The sequence below is a fragment of the Lissotriton helveticus genome, chromosome 8 (genome assembly GCF_964261635.1).
Source record: "Lissotriton helveticus chromosome 8, aLisHel1.1, whole genome shotgun sequence".
Lineage (NCBI taxonomy): Eukaryota > Metazoa > Chordata > Amphibia > Caudata > Salamandridae > Lissotriton > Lissotriton helveticus.
Genome location: NC_136069.1, coordinates 1,441,245,128 through 1,441,262,832, shown reverse-complemented (window position 1 = coordinate 1,441,262,832; position 17,705 = coordinate 1,441,245,128). Strand labels below are relative to the sequence as shown.

Genomic DNA, 17,705 nt, shown 5'->3' with positions numbered 1-17,705 from the left:
TTAGATATTACGTAGATATGCAAATACCACTAATAACCAGTGCAAAAGCATATGAATGATTCACAGAACATGAATTTACAGTCATAATTTAATTTACAGGGCAAGTTCTCTGTGTCAGAGCATGGACTCCTCAAGTGAACACCCGCAAATTTGCGAGTATGTAACTTTTCACAAATCTTTGTCACACATTTCAGCAGTGGCGTAGCTAGGGAGTGGGGGATGAGCACGTCATCTGTCGTCTGGCTATGGCAGAGGAACGGCACATCCCTGCCAGCTACAGCAAAACTTAAAAAATAAAACGATAATAAACTACATTTATTATCATTTTATTTTCTCTTACTTTGTAGTCTTGGGGTCGGTGTCACGGGATGAGAAGTACTGACGGGGAGTGGTGGGCACTGCCTTCAGTGCGCATGACAGTTTGGCTGGCCATCTGAAGCTCAAACCATTATGTGCACTGAAGCTGTCTCCAACCCAGCTATGTTGCAGGGTTTGAGACCGCAGGCACAGGCTTCCAGTCTCCCTGGGAGTGCAAATTGAGGACACCCAGGCCAATCCTGACGATGCACTCGTACTGTGTGAGCAGCATCAGGATTGGCCGCAGGGCAGGCTGGGAGCCTTTGTCTGCCTTTAGTAGAGCCAGAAGAGCAGCAATGTGGTGGGATCCAGGTAGAAATGTTGTTTTATGATGTGTTTTTTGTTTTAGCTCCCCCACTCCCTCACTCCCCCGCCTTGCCACTTTACACCAACAGAAGCCGCGACTGCTATATAATATATGTCTTTACCAAGTTTTTATTAATTCATTAAATGTGCCTGTAAATTGGGGATGTATGTTTTTATACTGCAAACAAAGAATGGTAAAAAACACTCTATAAATGTTATTTATAAATAAACCAATATCCTTTTGTTACAGCACTTCGAGATTTACAACTTCCATCCTCTTATTAGCCATCCTATTCTTCTCTTATTTATGCCTAAACCTCTGTCTTTTTTACATAAACTATAGATTTCTACATGCCCGTCACACACAATATGTTATGTTCTTTCACTCACCATCCATACTTACTCCCTGCCAAAAGCTGTCTCTTCTGCAAAGCTTTAAATCACTAAGCACTGTCCATTAAACAACTTTGCTGTATCTATCTTTTAAGCACAAAAGATACAGAGGGGCAGATTTACAACCCGTTCAACACTTTTGCACCACCGTTGCGTCACTTTTGTGACGCAACTGCGGCATAAACATGCGGGCAATTTACCACGTGATGCATCTAGGGTGCGTCTCATTAATCCTGCATCAGGTATAATGTATGCAGTTTGGGCGTTCCCACGCCGGAAAGCCTTTTAAACGATGAAGCAGTGAAATCTTCAAGATTTCACTGCGTCACGTCTAGGACGCCACTGCATCAAAACCATACGCCTGCTTGAGCTGGCGTAAGGAGTGATGCAGTGCAGTGGGAATAGGCCTCAAAATGCATTGCTGGAGTTGTGTCGTGCTCGCGACACGATTCCAGCAATGTGTGACTTTTGCCCCACCAGATGCGTCAGAATTTCTGATGCATCTGTCAATACTTGCGCCTTGGTCTGTATTGTAAATACAGACCATCCATGGTGGCGCAACGGTTTCTCAAGGTGGCGCAGGGAAAGTGACGCATCTCTACAGATACGTCACTTTCGTGTAATACTGCCCCAGGGTGTGGTGCTTACGAGCCAAATTGCAAACCTGCACTGAACTCCAAAATACAATGGCCAAAAGTCCACACTCTCCTCATAACTCGTGTGCTTCCACTGTAGACATTCACATTTTTGGTGATCCCCGAAAGACGGTAAAGCCCATGCCCTCGACACATAAGGCAGGAATTCATACAACTGTCCCCTGTTAATTTGACTGCATTCTACAACCCAGTGCCGTATGTCTGTATTTTAGATGTTGAATTTAACAGAACTGAGCATGTGGAAAGGCTTTACACATGCTAAATAAAAGTCGTCTTGGAATGTTGGAGCCAGAAAGTCTTTACCAAGCATTATTGGCCCTGAGCCACACGTCTGTCTTTAGTAGAGCTGTCAACGTTCCAATGTTCAAGTGTTACTTTTACCCAATTTAAGATTCTCGCATCTATTCAGGGGTAAACATCAAAGTCCATTTGGGACCTGAATATAGCGATTGCCGCGTACACGGTGGAAGTAATGGGCACACGTCCTCCGTGGGATACTGTAATAGTCTATAGGCAGCCTGAAAGTGAATTAATGTTTGACAAGTGCCCTGCAGACCTTTCAGCACATTAGCAAATGGCACAGAGGCTACTTTAAGTGCCCTAGATTTGGCAGGATCCACTTTATTAGGAGTCAGTCTTTTTATGTAAAACACCCATGGCATTCCCTCATTACAGAGCAGAAACCCAATGTGCTTCTTTGAGAAGATAGCATCACCTAAATTAGAACATTCTCATAGTCAAGTGATTTCCCGACTGGCTAATGGCTTTGTGAAAGGGGTATATTATCATCTGGCATCCTTCAAACTGCTGAACTCCAGAATACTCCACTGAAGTCATGCAGTAATGATAGCAGGGACCCCCCGATTGACCCTGTCATCCCCCCCCCTCCACTCCGCCCCTCCACTCCGGACAACCAGCTCTTTCTGCACCTCAATTAGTGCGAGCATCTGAGGCTAAAGCGACAAGCATGCATTACTTAAAGCAGTGGCAGGCATTTCTGGATTACCAAATCAGCAAAGTAGGTACCGCCTATGGGCCCGACTCGTTTTAGGGGCCCGCGACAACGGATCAAAATAATATTGATTTGATCTTGAAAGAAAATTACTTTCAGGCTTTTTTAAGTTGTTTCTAATTAATTTTTGTTTAATAACATTAATACATGTTATTGTTCAGTTTTGTGTAATAAAATTGGGTTAATAAAATTGTTAGTTGGTAAAATTAAAAACGTATTAGGGGATAATTTGCATGGGGGGCGAAATTTCGACTGCCTAGGAGCTTCCACAGGGTTTAATCTGGCACTAGTGGCAGGGAACCAGTGATCATTCAATATTGCTAATTAAAACTATTCTTTTGCATGATCTTCAGGACCAGACTGGGAACCGAAACCGGCCCTGGCAAACTGCTCACCTGGCTCCCGGGCCAGGAGGGGGGGGGGTCTGTGCTGTGCAGCCGAGCTGTTTGCTAAGGCCAATTTTGTTACAGGGGGACGATGTTGTCGGCCCCCGGAAACAAAGCCACCCCACCCTGGCAGCCCCCGGGGAAATGCTCGGTGCCCGCTACGGCCAGTCCGGCCCTGTTGATCTTGCATGGGAGAGCGGCTGAGGGGCAACAGATTGGTTGGGTTCTCTGAGAACAGCCAGGAACATATTGATGAAACGCTATATTTGCAGAAAATAGCACGACAGTGCACCGTTGCTCACAACGATGGGGATATTATTGTGTATTTGAGTACTAAGCAGGCAGGGGTGCCTTGTGCTTTCACAGTGCCAAGAGGTGATTCTTTCTGCAATGCGCACTTAGGGGCAGATTTATGAAGGCCTTGCGCCGCCGGTGCGTCACTTTATTTGACGCAACGGCGGCGCAAACAATGCGCCCTATTTACAACGTGACGCATCTAGGAGATGCGTCATGTTGTAAAGCCCTGCGCCATAAGGAGGCGTTCCTGCGCAGGGGGGGGCGTTCCTGCGCAGGAACGCCTCCTAAAAGTGGCTGAGTGAAATCTATGAGATTTCACTCAGTCACTTTCAGGACAATGCTGCGTCAAAACCCTGCGCCTGCTTGAAGCAGGCGTAGGTCTTGACGCAGCATTGTGGAGAGATGGGGCACTCCCGAGCCTTGCTGGAGCTGCGTCGCGCTTGCGACGCAGCTCCAGCAATGCAACACCTTTACGGCACAGATGCGTCATGCATCTGTGCCGTTTTTGCCCCATGGTGCGCCGCATTGTAAATGCGACGCACCATGGGTGGCGGAGCAGCGGCGGAGGATGACTGGCGCATCCCTGGGGATGCGCCAGTCATCATAAATCTGCCCCTTAAAACTTGCACTATTCACTCACATGCAATTTTGGCTGCGCCAGTACGATGCTTTCAACAGCCTGGCTTTTACTGTACGGCTGAAAGTGTGGAGAAGTGCCCATTGACAGATGTTCGCTTATTGGATGGCCAGCCAGATGTTGAGCATTTTTCTGAAATTTTAAGTAATTGTATTATTCAAAACTCTTTCAGTAGCTTTCCAAAGGATGAAAGCATGGGTGAAGTGTACTCACCTGCAAAATCTAGGCTGCTGGTGGCGTGGAATTAAGAGTTATACTATAGGGTATAATGATTTGTTTTAAGATTAGCGAGAGGAAATCAACTGAGAGATTCCACTGTGACATGTTTGCGCCACACTAGTTAGATCCTCATGTCACGCATAATGTAAGTAGGCAGAGTGAGTGAGTCTTTACATCAGTTGCTGCATATTATCAAGGACCATCATGCAGTAAGCAAGCATCATTAAATATGAGAGCCCCCCATATATTGCTATCATGAAATGTAAAATTTACTTTTTACTCTTAGTGGACACTCTAGTCTTTTATAAAGGGATAGCTGGATGAAGGTCGAATTTAACGAAGGGTGTCTATTTAATATTTCTGTGTTTGTTTCTTAACATAAATTGGCTAAATGTGATCAGTGCTTTCATACCTTTTGATATACATCTAGTAATGGCTTGGTTTACCAGTGATCTACTGACATACCAGATCTCTAAGCTCTGTGAAATTGATACCCATTTTCCCTGGGATATTTCATATGCATGGGTACATTTGTCTTGAAAAGATTGTATCTGCTTAGTGTGCATGCCCCACATGGTTTGATGAGGTTCCCATGGGACTGCATTGTTGATGCTGCGTTGTTTCTGTTCCAGGCTTCACATCATGGCAACTGGGGGCCGTGGGGCGCCTGGGGACAGTGCTCGCGCACATGCGGAGGAGGCGTTCAGTTTGCCTACAGACACTGCAACAACCCAGCTCCACGGAACAGCGGGCGGTACTGCACAGGGAAACGAGCTATCCATCGCTCATGCAATGTAACGCCTTGTCCTGCAAATGGTGAGTTCGTTGCAAAAAAAGGCTCTTGTATTATGACATAGAACCCTAAGATAATGATGACTCCATTTTACAACCAGAGAACATCATAAAGCTGTTATTGACTCATTTTCCATTTGATGGATTGAAATAACTGTTTAAAAACTGCTCCATAATTGTCTATTCAAAAAAACATTTTTCAATAATTCCCTGCTGAGAACAGACTTTGCACAAGTTAACATTGTAACTTGGTAGGTGCAGGGGCTGTTAGGTACACCTGGATATATGTAAAAACCTTTAGCCCAACAAGTATGGCTCATTGTGAGCCTCTATATGTGCCAACAGACAGCCACTACCAGTTTAGCATTGTTATATATGTAACTGAACAGCCAAAGAAGACCCTCACTGGTCCTCCTCACAACTTCTTATGTGTCTTACCACTGAGTGTGTGTGGCATTGCTTCCTCGGGGTGGCTAGCCATGACTAGACTCTGTTTATTGTGGCCATGATGTAATGATTTGTTGGGCCACTGGAATGTGGAAAGGGATGCTTTACATCAAGAGAATAGCACATGCTGGTCACCAGTGCTCACTTATGCTCCAAAACTAGAAGTATGTTCTGAAGGTGGCAGGCAACTGAGGAATGTTGAGAAGATACTGCGTGAGATGGTAACTGTTCTGCTAGGTTCAATCCTGAAGTTACTCTTTTTATGCCACTTTTGTGGCTCCCATATTACATTAAAAGTTGACTGGTGCACAAGTGAAGTTAGTTTTCAAAAAATAATCATTCCTAGGCAACTCGGTACCTGTCTAATAGTCAGTATAATGCGCAACACAAGATGAGACAAAAAAGTAACCTCAATGTATAAACAAACAAGAAAATAGTTTTAAAAGAAGCCGTATATTGTCATTTATTAATATATATATAAAAAATACTGGAAGACGATCATGTGCAAATCATATGCATAAAAACAATGAACAGTGCATATCAATTAAAAAAACATTAACAATACAATCATGTGTATTCAAATAAAATGTTACAAGGGTCTACAGACAGAAGGATCCGTTCAATAATGATCACAATATTAGAGGTAAATATGATGAACGTCTCTACGCGCATTTCAGCGTGTAACACGCCTTCTTCTGGAGAACCTCTTGATATTCTATAAACAAGAAATATATATCAAATACGGCACAAGAATACATTGAGGTTACACATGTTAATACATAATAACATGAGGTGCACAAAGTGAAGTTAGTACATTTGATGAATATGGCATAACGTGTAATTGTATGACTTTTAACTTAAAGAAAAAAGGGCTAACTGCCAATGTTGTTCCTGACCAATGGCAAAACAAAGACTTTTGTTTCATTTGCATTTTATGTCATATTCAGGAGAGGCATCTGCCTTGACATTTCACTCTGGTCATCAAACGGTCTCTTTCTGCTCAATGTTGTAATAGTCAAGACTGAAATCTAACTTATACAAATTTGTTACAGGTGATGTCATTACCTGTTGACCTTCCTCTGTGTTTAGACTGTTGATTTGTCACTGGCATACTGTGTTTCAATCCAGTCCTTCCTTGGAAGGAGACTGAACTGTACTTGAAGCTGCTGTCTGTCTTCCTGCCTCCTGGTGTCACTCCACCTCCCATTTTAATGAAGGATTTGTCTATCTTCTTGCGATATTATGATTCTCTCTCTTCATCCCTCCTACTAGTGAATCTCACATTTTAGGGTGTGTCTTTTCTCTCTTCCACCCAACTAAGATGAGAGGTTTCTCCCATCTGTTAGCGAGCTTCATGTTTATGCGAAGTCTATCTGTGTTCCATCATGAAAGACATTTACTTTAATTAATGATCTATCTGTTTTCTGACCATCTAGAGTTTCTCTTCTCCCTGCTATCTTAGGCACCTACTTCTATGGCATCTCCATCGGTCTTCCCATCATAAATGTTTTATTTGTGTAGGGCTTCTGTGTCCAAGTTTTTATAATCCAGGGTGTATCCATCTGCTTACCCACCTTCCAAGGTTTCACCTTTGGGGGCATCGCATTGTCTTTCCTTGATGTTGTCTGGGCTCAGAGATTCACTAAGGGCCAAATCACCAGACAACCATAAATTCTTTTACTACCATATTCAGTAATATAAAGAGGAGATGCAGGGACCCTAAACTTTCCTGCATCTCTCTGCCCCAAGGTATTGAACTCAGGCTGGCTCTCTCTTCAGTTTGAAGACACTGCACATTGAATGGCACACATGATTTAGGTTCTAATGCAAGTATATTGTGTCACTTTTAAATCAAAAGTTGCATTTCTGTCAACTTGTGCTAGAAATTGTTAATTTGTATTGTGCCACATGTAGTGACTATAGAGAATGTGTTTTTAGCTGTAAATAAATCTCATATTTAACAAAAGAGTTAGATAATAACTACATATGTTATGCAAATACTGGAACTTTTGTCAGGTAGCTAGCACGTACAACAATGCCACAGTGATTGAGGTCAGGATATCTAGGCTGGAAGTTAGGCCTAGGTGCTATTACCGCCACGCTGAACCTTTTCACTGAGACGAGCCTCATGCTTCCTTGACACAGCACAGGGCAACAGTGCACATAGATTTGCCCATTGCCGTTGGTGTTAATGGACAAACACAGGGTATAGGTAATTTATGATGGTAAATTGCATACACAGTTCTGACACAATGCTGCGGGTTGTATGCACAAATGGTAAGGACTTTGACAATCGGTGAAGGAATACTTGTAATAATCTTGGAGTTCCTTTTGACACATTGGACCATTATTAGACCAGGACATGTCAATATTTTGACCTATTGGGTCTCTGCTGGAAATGTTACTCTAATGGGTATTCCTATAGAGGCATTGCTCTTGTGACCATTATGTGTATGATGGAGTTATGGTTCAATAGGTATTGTACACAGTATCACCTGTGGACCAGTCAAGCAACGCTGATTAAATTGAGTCAATGTCACTACCTTATCTGTATCTTTCATAGTCATTTAGCATGCCAGCAGTCTTGAACTGTCTCCAGTTTTTATTAATGTTACCTACATTTTGTGTAAAAATCAGTCTAACCAAAAACCCTCATTGTTCTCCAGCCAAATCCTACAGACAGGAGCAATGTGAGGTGCGAAACGGCTACCAGTCCGACGCCAAAGGGGTGAAGTCCTTTGTAGAGTGGGTTCCCAAATATGCAGGAGTGCAGCTTGCGGACGTCTGCAAACTTACTTGTCGAGCCAAGGGGACTGGCTACTTTGTGGTATTTTCCAGCAAGGTAGGTGCAGATTCAATGTTTATGTGTTAAAACATGAATTATTCCTTAATGAAAACATACAATTTACATGTCATTCAGTACAAAGTGTTGCCCTGTCCTTGATCTTTCTAATGACATATTCCTGGCACTGAAGCTAGACCACCCAGCTCTGTCTGCTTCAAAACACTGTTTGTTGACACTCAGGTGACAGCTTTGTCTTGTTCTGCTGGTTATTCCCATCAATATATTTGGTGCTGCAAGGCTGCTCAAACATGTTTTTCATTATGCATGAACTATAGTCTTAAAATGCCTTGTCAACCAGTAGTTCTAAAATACTAAAAAGTAAATACTCAGTGCTAAAACAAATAACAGCAACAGCTTGAATACATTTAAAAAAAAGTTAAAGTCAACGTGCCTTCGTAAATGTTTCCTAAAATCAGTTTTGCTGAGGTCATCAGGGAGATAATTATAGAGTGGAGACTACTGGTAAGGACCACTGTTGCTGATCAAAACGTTAAGGATATTTGCCACAATATCAGATCAGACTTTTTTAAACTGCATACAGCAAGCATTCAGGGTACCTTAATTTACAACAATTCTCTTATACATGAAGATAATAATGGTTTCATATTCTAGAGGCTTTCTCCTCTCTGACTGTGCACTGAAAGACATTTTGTGCCATACCTCTTGAGGGCACTGTCTCCAGCCACGGCCAGCAGTGGGAGTACCTGCAGTGCAGTGACGTGGGGAGGGGGAGGGGCAGTGTGGGGCATAGTAATGTATGGATTACGGAGTTTTACAGGTAAGTAAACATTTAAATAAATAAAACAAATTTCGTTGCGCGCACTGCATCACATTTGGGGATGCAGTGCACTCAACGAAATTCGTTTTATTTATTTTAATGTTTACTTACATGGGAAGCTCCGTAATCCATACATTACTACCCCCACCCTGCCCCTCCCCTTCCCCACGTCACCACCCTGCAAGTACTCCCACTGCCGGCCGCGGCTGGTTGTCTCTCAGGTAATCCGCATGGTTGAGAGAAAGTGCCCATGCCGGGTAGGGTGCGATGTTTTCCCTAAGAATAGATGAGGCAATGGATCCCTAAAGGTAAGATTCAAAACAGCATTTCAAATATCACTCATTGATAAAGATTGACTTAAAAAGCGAGTTCAAGATCAGTAATTTAGAAAACTATGAATGTTTATTAAATATTAAAAGAACAATATAGAACAGCAAAAATATAGTTGTCTCAATAAATCAGTCATGAATTTCAAAAATTATTTGCCATGAAGGCTCTCAGCAATTAAAATAGATGAAGAAATTAGCAAAATCTGAAAACTAAACTAAGTCCAGAATGTGCAGCACATCAATAGAGAAATGGAGAGCATCCCTAGAAAGATCCAAAATAATCCAACTCACCCCCCAGAAACAGGGTGTTTTATAATGAGTTTCACCACAGGAACCAATAGGAATCGTAAAGTCTGCTTGGATTGAGCAAATGTATCAATACATTGTCAGATCACAGTCCAGCATTATAAAACGTCATATAGTGACACCGTCCTAGCCCTATCTCCCTAAATAGAGAATATTTTTCACCTTATGACATAATGTCATTGAAGATGTCAGAACAAATCTGGGGACATAAACAATGGAAAGTCTCATAATGAGTGGACTACTATGAGTGAGCAGAAAGAGTCTTGAAAAGTATCCAAAGGCTTCATCCATAGTTCTTCGAAAACAGCCTGTCAACACAAAGCAACAGCCCACATTTTGTGCACGCAGTATCAATGAGAAATAAACACATAATCAAAAATATGGATGCCCCAAAAACAAAATGGAGTCAAGCCCTAGTTTGTGTTATGCCAAGGAAACATAGTTTTGTACATCATAGCATTATCATTTCAGTTTCAAAAGTTTCATGTTAATAAGAAATTCAGAAATTAGCTAACACCATAAAATCAAATGTAAAGATATGCACAGAGACTGACATCTCTATCTCAATGTACTTTTGCTTTCTTTTCAATTCACAAACATTCCCTGAATTACGCTTTATCTGGGCATCTATTTCTCTATATAGTGTTAACACACATAGGGGAATGGATCCCACTGTACTCAGGCAAAAAATGTCCCCTTCACAGACAAATTCCCTTGTTAACACCCTTCCTCTGCACCCCCCAGCAAATATGGGATGGTACATTCCCTTTCCTATTCTAGAGGGAACCTACCCCATGCCTTGGCTGGATTTACTTTCCAACCATTCCTAGGGCGGGAGTAAGTCGAATTTCATTTTTGTTGAATGCTTATAAACATGGTTGTGGTTATTCACAAACTAACCAGGCAAACCCAAAACATGCAATGCAATGCCCAATTTGTAGCCGTGAGTTGGATTTACTACTGCATATTTCTTTGCACTGATGCCGGAGAAATCTGCAGTGGTAAATGCATTTGCATCTGCTAGGAATCATACTGAGAATTTCTGGCACGGATAAATGAGATATTTACAGACATAAACATATCTCTGTAGATAGGGTCATGTTTAGCCTTGGAGGATATCTTTTTAACTTAAGCATACCTGTGCAAGGGGCCACTAAAGCAGCTTGTATTTATAGATACCAACTATATATAATAGCAAATAAAACAGAATAAATCATGGCAAAAATATCAAACAACAGTCATATCCACATGAGAAAACAGTTTATCCAATAAATAATTCTTGAACTTTCTATGCTGTGGTTCTTCTTTAAATTGCAATAACCCATAGCTACCTAAGGTCACATACCAAGTGGTGGTACAGTAGATAAACATTTAGAATAATTTGATTATGCTCAGTTAAACTCTATCATAAAATCTTCATATGAGATACTTCCAGAGCATTTTTATCATCCTTATATAGTGGGTATGAGGGACCCATTGTGTTGTGACAGTTACCATTGTCCACAGGGATCCTAATGGCTTTTAAGCATGTGGCAGCAGTTCGGGGAGTTTGCAATATCAGTGTATCACATGCGTGGTAGACACAGCTGTCACTGCCAGCGAATAGGCCTTCATGGGGATGTTCTCTACACGACTGAGTCCATCCCTCCTTCCACTACTATTGGTGGTGTCCATTTTGGTGGTACAATGCAGATGGTAAAGAAACTGAAACAGCAACCTTTTACTGGTATAAATGTGATCATTTATCTAGGAGCTAACTATGGGTCTCACCCTAGATCAGTTGTTCAGTGAGGATGACCTGGGTTACCCTTCCCAAGCAGGTCTACAGACAGCCCTATTATAGCCAGTAAAAGAGTCATTTACTAGGAGTGACAGGATCAGTTGTACCACAATAAGACAATGGAAAGAGGTTTCTCTTATTCCTGCTCTTTATAGCTCAATTGCTGAAGTTTTGCATGAAGTGAATGAATCTTCAAGAAATCGGTTGCTGTTGTTTAGCTCTGTGGTAGAACTTACATTGCAATGTGATAGGGTCTGGAAGTTTTAAACTATCAATAAATTATGTATAATGAAAAATAAAAGGTGATATATGAAGGATGTTCCTCAAACATCTGAAAATATATGGAAAAAGAAGTGTGGACAACTTGAATGTAAGATGCTTATAACTGAGGACTTCAGTGATGTATTAGTAAGTGTGGTATTTAAGAAAAATGGTCCTCGACTCCAACACTGTTCTTAAATACCACGTCATCAAGCACAGGAGGAAAATGAGCAAGCAACTACAATTTGACACCTCCATGATGCCTCCACTGTTCTAAAGTCCTGAATGTCATATGCAAAATGCAAACTTTTGGCTCATTTACCAGTTAAAAAAAATATGAAAAATCTACAGAATAAACTCAGCAGCATCAGGTCCTCTGTCATTAGCATACAGTACACATGGATTGAGATGTCACCCAGACCCCTTGGCAATAGATCTCAAAGTTGTTTGCATAGATATTACAAAGTATGTTTGACAGAATAAACTATTGAGCCATAAATCATGAAACATGAATGTGGGAAGATCTGAGCAATGTTATCTAATAAATAAGGTCAACCCTGACTTGAGGATCTGAATGACTTGAGGACCACACTCTCCCTTCAATGTGCATGATGAAAGTTAACATCCATTATTAACTATGTAAGTGGGAGTTTGCTATTGAAAAATGAAAAACAAATGACCTCGACATCCATTTTTTTCAGATCACCGGAGGAAGCTTCCTGTCAACAGAGTCAACCTGGGCTCTGTTGATGGAAAACTGACAGTCCTCCCAATTGTAAATAGGCTATTCGGATTGTCATTTTGTTGTTAAGTGTACTTTGAAACATTTGTGACAGAGAATCTGTCCTCCAAACTTTAAATCACCCCCTTAGTTATAGTCATATCACGGAGTACAGACTATTACATTTCCTCACACCAATTTAGACCCTTTTTAATGACCTTTTGCATTTGAATAACTTACTTTGAGGTTTACATTTTGGAATATTGTTTCTTTTATCCTATAGGTGGCTGATGGTACTGAATGTAAGCCATACAGCAACTCAGTGTGTGTCCGAGGGAAGTGTGTCCGAACAGGCTGTGATGGCATCATCGGCTCTAAACTTCAGTTTGACAAATGTGGAGTGTGCGGAGGAGACAACTCCAGCTGCACAAAAGTCACAGGAACCTTCAATAAGAAATGGTAAGGGACTCAAAGAAGGTATTGCCATCATTTTTGTATTACGACCCACCAGGTTATGCATAATATTTATTCCTTCAGGTTAACATTTTGAAAATTAGGGAACATTTTGAAAAATAGGTCCTTAGTTAATACCACGCCTTTTGTCCACACCCACAAAAGTCCTGTCTTCAGCCACACATGTCAAAGATGTTGCCTCAGTAATTACATTTCATTGGGTGGTGACTACTGTGCTGTAACTGCAATTTATAGGGCACAATGAGCCATGTGATGGTCAATGCTTGTAACTCCCACAAAATGATGAAAAACTTTTTAAACTTTTCAATTTCACTTAACTATGATAAATCGGTGAGCAATTAATGATGGTTTATTGGCAAAACAACATCTGTTTAATTACATAACAGCTGGACAATGGATCTCGCCGACATATTTAAAGCAGTATCTGTGTTGCCAAACTCCAAATCAAGACATGGTAAATTTTCTAGTTAATTAATCAGGTATATGAATGTCACCAGACCAAGGTTAACTGATGTTAGATTATTAATCATTTTAATTATGTTTGAGGCAGTGTGAAGCAGCTGGGACATAGCGTTTCATATAATTATTGTATTCATGCCAGATTTTCTATCTAATGCCAGCCCTTCTATAAATAGGCATTAATACCTTCTTAATGATTGTTTGTCTTTTTTGACACAATTTGTTTTCAATCACTTGGATAACATAATGCCTATGGGAAAATTATACTCACAAAGACAAGCCCAAATCAATCACTTTGCCTTCAGCATTTACTGAACAATCCTTTTCAATCTAGACTGGGAACACAATGTTACTTGTGATGTAATGTGTGAATTTTGTTGATTTTTTACAAAACAATTTAACCTTGATCTCAGGACGTAAATTGATTGTAATACTCAATGAAAAATGGTATCTCAGCTTGGAACATGATGTTTGGTGTACCTAGGGTTTACAGAAGCACATCATAAACAAACCCTTAAGGGGGCATTTTGCAAGTTGTTTTGTGCTCCACAGAGAGGGAATTTTCCTGCTCCGAAACTGCCGAACTAAACAGAGGGATGGCGTGGCATCATGGCTAATCTGCATATAATAGATTATTAGTTATTCACAGTGGGCGTGGCTGAAATTTCTGTTTCACTGGCATCATTTGGTGTAATTTTGGTAATTTCACGTTATGCTTGTTGCACTAAATTACTGACATTATTCAATTATGCTGCATCATGTAATTATGGACTGTTCGTAGCAAAATATTTAGCGCAAACACAAAGGAACGGAGCTAACGACCTGAATACAAAAGGCAGCTGTTTGCGGTGCTTGTGTTTTTGGACGATTCTTAACCTTGAAATGCATCCTTGTGTCCAAAATAGACATGAAGATGCATATTGCATTCAAATCTAGCACAAAATGCTGGTTTTGCATTTTTAGTTGTTATGTATATTTTCACATAATGTTTCCTTAAATTTGTCATGCAATTACACAAAAGAAAATTACATGAATTACACAAATCCCTATTCCAAACATTGTGCTGCAGATCATCAATGGATTGTGACACTGGTCATTCTAGCTTGCTGGCTACAAGAAAAATTAAAAGCAGCCACAAGGTTTGCCCTTTACTGAAGAGACACATCCCTTGCCTACTTGTGAAGCAAAATGGTTTACAAGAGGCTTATGGTCTGTTCGAACTTCAAACTCAACACACAAACTCAATCAAGGGATCCTTTAGTGAACAGAGACACCCTGATCATCCACCACCGTTGTGAAGGGGCATGCTACAGTTTGCCGCAGAAATTAATGCACTTTATTCCAGTTATTGTAAAACTCAGATGCAACCAGAAGATGCTTCAAAGTGTTTTTTGATTAGGAGAGCAGCAATTGCTAGTTCTCTCACAATTCAAGCAATATCTGACTATACAGCTAATGTGGATGGTCATGAAAGGTTTAAAAATAGGCACTGAATAGAATTGGTGAAGCGCAGGGACCATGGGGCGCACCATTAGGTAATTTGGAATGCATTGAAAGAAAAGGTCCTAGTTTTACCTGTCGAGTATGATTAGAAAAAAAAATTAGAAATCCATAAAATAATGACCATTCTACAGTAACTGAGGATGTAAGACGGTTGAGAAGAATGCTATGAACCAGCATGTCAAAGTATAACAACGCTTTGTGAAAAATCACAGCCCAACAAGTGAAGGGGCATGTCACTGTTTGTTAAAGCAATCAATGCAAATAATTCCAGTGGTTCTCTTCAGAGTCAGATTTAGATATTTTTAATACAAGCCTTCATTTATTTATTGTTTCTATAAAACTCTGATGCAAGCAAACAATGCTTCAGGGTGTTTGTGGGTAAGGAGAGGAGAGGAGTAGCAACATATAGAATAGTTAGGTTAAGTCCAGAGCAAAAGGCAGATCGTGAGGTGTTTACCAAAGTCTCTGAATTCAGCCTCACATTGAAGATGCAGTGTCAAAAAGAGGTAACTTGGAAAGCTTCAGAAGGCAGGAACCTTACCCGGACATTGAAATAGTTTCGGTCTTGGAAGTAGCAGTGACAAATGGTGTTGACAAACAACAGTGTGCTTTCTTGTGTATGGACCTATTGACCAGATTGAGAGTGAAATCTAGTATTTCGTTTGACTGTCAACATGACAGCTTGTATCACTGCAAGATATATGATCTAAATTGTTAAGACCAAAAATTGGTCTGTAAGCAAAGGTGTGAGCTCTTTACTACAGCTTCATCATTTTTGTAGCCTCACCTATGTATATGCTTTTAGAACAATGTACATGTGAAACCATCACGGTGAGGATGATGGTAACACCGGATTAACATTTTGCTTCTTGAGGAAGAGGAGTAACAAATCTTTTATTACATTTTGGGTTGCCAACCCAGATATTAGAGAGGCATTGGTAAATATTTTGGCTTTCAACATGATGGTAGATTGAGTCAGATGATCTTTGTATTGCAAAGTTCGAGGTGTGAAGTAGCAGATTTAAATTTTTTGATGTTCCTAATAGCAGTGGCCTCTGCAACTTGTAAAATAACGAGTCTGTCAAATACTGTGATATTATTGTTCAAATGGGGTGAGGGACATTGGGAAAAGTTAAATTAAGTTTTGCTCCTGAAGATCTGACCATAACAGATCTTTTGGAATATTGGCACTTGGGTGTGTCAGAAGGAATTGAAATCATTTTTTGGTTGACCCGAAAGAGTTTTTTCGAACATTTGTCTACTTTAGTTTGTGGGCCTTAAAGTAGGTTTCTTACTCTGGTTTTAACATGCTCACACCTCATGTACATTATAGCTACATTTTTAACAAGGTTCAAACAATAACATTATTTGTTCATCAATTGATGTCTTTTCCTCCCGTCCCTAGGACCAATAGTACTAGGATGAGAGTCACGTATCAATTCCTGGCTCAAGTTTAAGAAATGCCTTCTGCCTTCTGCAAGTCTCAGCGCAAGGATTCAGAATATCTTGATTCATCAATAAATCTGCTACTCACTTCTTGAAATTTATCTAACTGGTCATTCAGACTGTATATTTCCCTTTCGCACAATCATACATCTCTTGCAACCACATCTCAATATCAGGACTGTGTTAAGTTCTCCAAAGTCTTAGAATCAAAAGGTTTGCTGCTGTTATGCTGACACTCATCTTATCCATTGATGAGTGATTTGATCTCTGGGTAAAAGATTGAATCATGTAACAGAACTGCCTGGCATGCCAAAGGCCCTGCTATGTAACCACTTTATGCAATATCTCCTACACCTCAGTCCAGCAGTGACTTAAAGTAGGGCAATCCCAGAGCAGGTGCATAATATTGCTTTTTGGATGTGTGCTTCTTCAGCATACTACCTAAGGATTATTCCAGCATCATTCATTTTATATTGGATTTTGTAATAACCAATATCCAAGTATGTTTCCCTGAGGGGATTATTATTCTGTGTCATGAGGTCTGACCAGTCTTCATCCAAATAGTCTAACTGCAGACAGAGTGACCACCAGTCTTTCAATAGTTTGGATAGCAGTAAGAATATATGGTCTGTTATAGTCTTGTAGAGCCCAGATACCACACCTTTATATGTTCTAAAGGTACACAAATATTTAAGGATGGAAGATTCATATAGTTCTTTCAGGGGCCCAAGGTCTTGTTGAGGAAGTGGGTGAGAAGTTGGTAGCTCCAGAAGTGAGTGTGGGTGGGAGGGGGGGGGGGGGTTGTTGTTCAGATTCCTCGTTTATATCTGCAAATGTTTTCAGATTACCATCTACAAGCAGGTCATTTATTGTCTTTATGCTTCTCGGCTTAAACTCTTACCAGTTCTGCTCTGCTCTGCTCCAATTTTTATGTTACTGTTAATCCACAGAGGGGCATTCTTGTGTATTCTGCTGATTTCTCCATGACGGTGGGTGCTTTGTGCCAAGCATAGGTCATCACAGAGACCATGAAGTTAAAGGCTATTTCTTGCCACATGCCCCTGTGCTGTGTACAGTGTCCTGATACCCCCTGATTTCTGCCATTTGATGAATTTTTGCTAACAGAGATGCCGGTCAGTAGGTCTGTGAAGTAGATGTAGACCACTACTTTCTATTGCTGCATGAAGTTTGGATAGTTAAAAGCGCAGATTTAACCCACTCCAAATAAAGGTTTTCAGTAGTTTAGATACTTCCACTCTTAGTGAAGTGGGATACGTATTGGAAACATAAACAAAGATGTA

General features: G+C 40.6%; 1 protein-coding gene across 1 annotated transcript in view; it reads left to right on the top strand.

Annotated features, from left to right (window-relative positions):
* The window catches only part of ADAMTS5 (ADAM metallopeptidase with thrombospondin type 1 motif 5), an 84,833-nt gene that overhangs the window by 58,612 nt on the left and 8,516 nt on the right, over window positions 1-17,705 (top strand). Inside the window, exons 5-7 of the mRNA XM_078658378.1 lie at window positions 4,896-5,079; window positions 8,169-8,344; window positions 12,806-12,981. Of these exons, the coding sequence (XP_078514504.1) occupies window positions 4,896-5,079; window positions 8,169-8,344; window positions 12,806-12,981 (536 nt within the window). The remainder of the gene's footprint in view (window positions 1-4,895; window positions 5,080-8,168; window positions 8,345-12,805; window positions 12,982-17,705) is intronic.